The sequence below is a fragment of the Bison bison genome, unplaced genomic scaffold (assembly GCF_000754665.1).
Source record: "Bison bison bison isolate TAMUID 2011002044 unplaced genomic scaffold, Bison_UMD1.0 scf7180017864119, whole genome shotgun sequence".
In the NCBI taxonomy this organism is placed as follows: domain Eukaryota; kingdom Metazoa; phylum Chordata; class Mammalia; order Artiodactyla; family Bovidae; genus Bison; species Bison bison.
The window spans coordinates 1,143,669-1,145,967 of record NW_011494691.1 but is presented as its reverse complement, the minus strand read 5'-3'; the positions used below and the strand labels follow the sequence as shown (position 1 = coordinate 1,145,967).

The following is a 2,299-nucleotide window of genomic DNA, read 5'->3' as shown; positions in this document are numbered from 1 at the left end:
CCTCGGAGAAGGCAATGGCACCCCACTCCAGTACTCTTGCCTAGAAAATCCCATGGACGGAGGAGCCTGGTGGGCTGCAGTCCATGGGGTCGCTAAGAGTCGGACATGACTGAGCGACTTCTTTCACTTTTCACTTTCATGCATTGGAGAAGGAAATGGCAACCCACTCCAGTATTCTTGCCTGGAGAATCCCAGGGACGGAGGAGCCTGTTGGGCTGCCGTCTGTGGGGTCGCACAGAGTCAGACATGACTGAAGCGACTTAGCATAGCATAGCATAGCATGGGTTTACCTATTGAAATGTTGTTGCTGAACCAGTAAAAAACGCCAGGATTCTTGGTCTTGGCCGGGATTCTTGGTCTTGGCTGGGATTCTTGGCCTCTGGAGGAGAAGAATTCAATCCGGGGCCAGAGATGAGGCTTGATCGCTCAGAGCTTTTGTGTAATAAAGTTTTATTAAAGTATAAAGGAGATAGGAAAAGCTTCTGACATACACATCAGAAGGGGGCAGAAAGAATACCCCCCTGCTAGCCTTTAGCTGGATGCTATATAGCTACTAGCTGTTTGCTAATTAAAAAAAGGAAATGTCTCAAAACTCAGAGAATGGCACCAGGCCTCTCACCCACAAGATGCATTTTGAGATAATCTTGGCACCAGGTGAGTCATCCCAGGCCATAAAACTATTGACATGAAGAAGGCATATTCCCATACAAAAGTATAGTTTCATTAAGAGAACAATGTATGAGTATAACATACTGTTTGTCAAGTCAGTTCTGAGCCTTTAGGCAAACGGACTTGAAGACAGAGTCTGGGGTAATTGCATAGTACATTAACATAGCTTAAGACAAACATTTCCATAAGAAAAATGCATTGGTTAGCTCAAGGTTTGAGAACAGTTAAGTTCAGGTGAAACCAGGTGTCATTATGGCAACACAGTATTTTAAGAGAAACCTCTTTTTAAATTTGTATAGAGAAGGGAAAAAAAAATATATCACTAGTTTGTTTCCTCCTGCCTCATAAGAGAGAGAAAAAATGTCTGACACTTGCAGCCTACCTCCTCTGTTTGGAGGCCCCTGGCCTTCCTGCCTGTTACCTCTCACTAATTTCCTGTTTATTCTGTCAGTATATATTCCACATTCTGAAAGTAGTTCTGCATTTAAGCCCTTTGATAATGTGTTTTATTTATTCTTAATGTGATCTCATCCTATTTTTGAAATTTATTCTAAGGGGACCTGTCTAGCCTTGCTGGTAAGGCATATGTTTCAGTATCCTACTCTGTCTTAGGCCAGTAGAGGAAACTATTAAACAGCAGATAATTCTGATGTATAATTTTTAAAATAAATGAATATCTTAGAATACGGCCTTATTCTTGGTCAGCATTGGTTTTAAGTTTTGTTACTTATAAGTAAATGTATAAATATGTAAAGATAGCTTACACACATGATTTTTCAAAAATAAAACTGAATTCTTCTTCTTTTGAATTATTGTGTTTTCAACTTTGCAAATAACATTTTGCAGTTTCTTATTGCTGAAATTATTTTAGAAAAGTGAAGTTTTATATTAATTAATAAGAAATCCAGTATGCTTTGGTTCAGTTTAATTAGGTATTTATTGACTGCTTACCTGAATGCTATCGGTTACTTTTCTAAGCAGTCTCAATTGCTAAGGAATTTCATTATTTACAGTTTTCTTGTTTCTTAAAATTTATTTTTACAAACTCTTTGTAATTCATTTTGTTAAACTCCAGTTTTTCACGAAAAAACTTACGGTAAATTACTTTTTTTTAATGTTCTTATTTTTTGCTTATTTCTTTTAAGGCTTGTAATGAGCTTGGACAAACATGGATGGAGTCTGGGGTCAGTGAAAATGCAGTTTCAGGGCATATACAGCTCATAATCCCTGGAGAATCTGCTTGTTTTGCGGTACGCATGATTCATTTTGAGTTATTATTTTTCATTGTTAAGTACTAGAGTTCCTAGGGGAAAATATTTATAGTTCAAAGGAAAACCAAACTTTGAATGTGGTGGAATACTATTTGGAACATTAAATACTTCTTTCCTTGTCTTTTGAAATACACATTTTTTAATTCTTTTCCATGTAGTGTGCTCCGCCACTTGTAGTTGCTGCAAATATTGATGAGAAGACTCTGAAACGAGAAGGTGTTTGTGCAGCCAGTCTTCCTACTACTATGGGAGTGGTTGCTGGGATCTTGGTACAAAATGTGTTAAAGTGAGTGAAGAATAATTTTTCTGTTTACTTTTGACAAACATTTCAAAATTGGAGTTACCAGCTAAGTATCTAA

At 37.4% G+C, this 2,299-nt stretch overlaps 1 protein-coding gene across 1 annotated transcript in view; it reads left to right on the top strand.

Moving 5' to 3' along the window:
* UBA5 (ubiquitin-like modifier activating enzyme 5) overlaps positions 1-2,299 on the top strand; it is a 33,483-nt gene that overhangs the window by 13,460 nt on the left and 17,724 nt on the right. The window contains exons 7-8 of the mRNA XM_010839576.1: positions 1,810-1,919; positions 2,099-2,226. Coding sequence (XP_010837878.1) covers positions 1,810-1,919; positions 2,099-2,226 — 238 coding nt within the window. The remainder of the gene's footprint in view (positions 1-1,809; positions 1,920-2,098; positions 2,227-2,299) is intronic.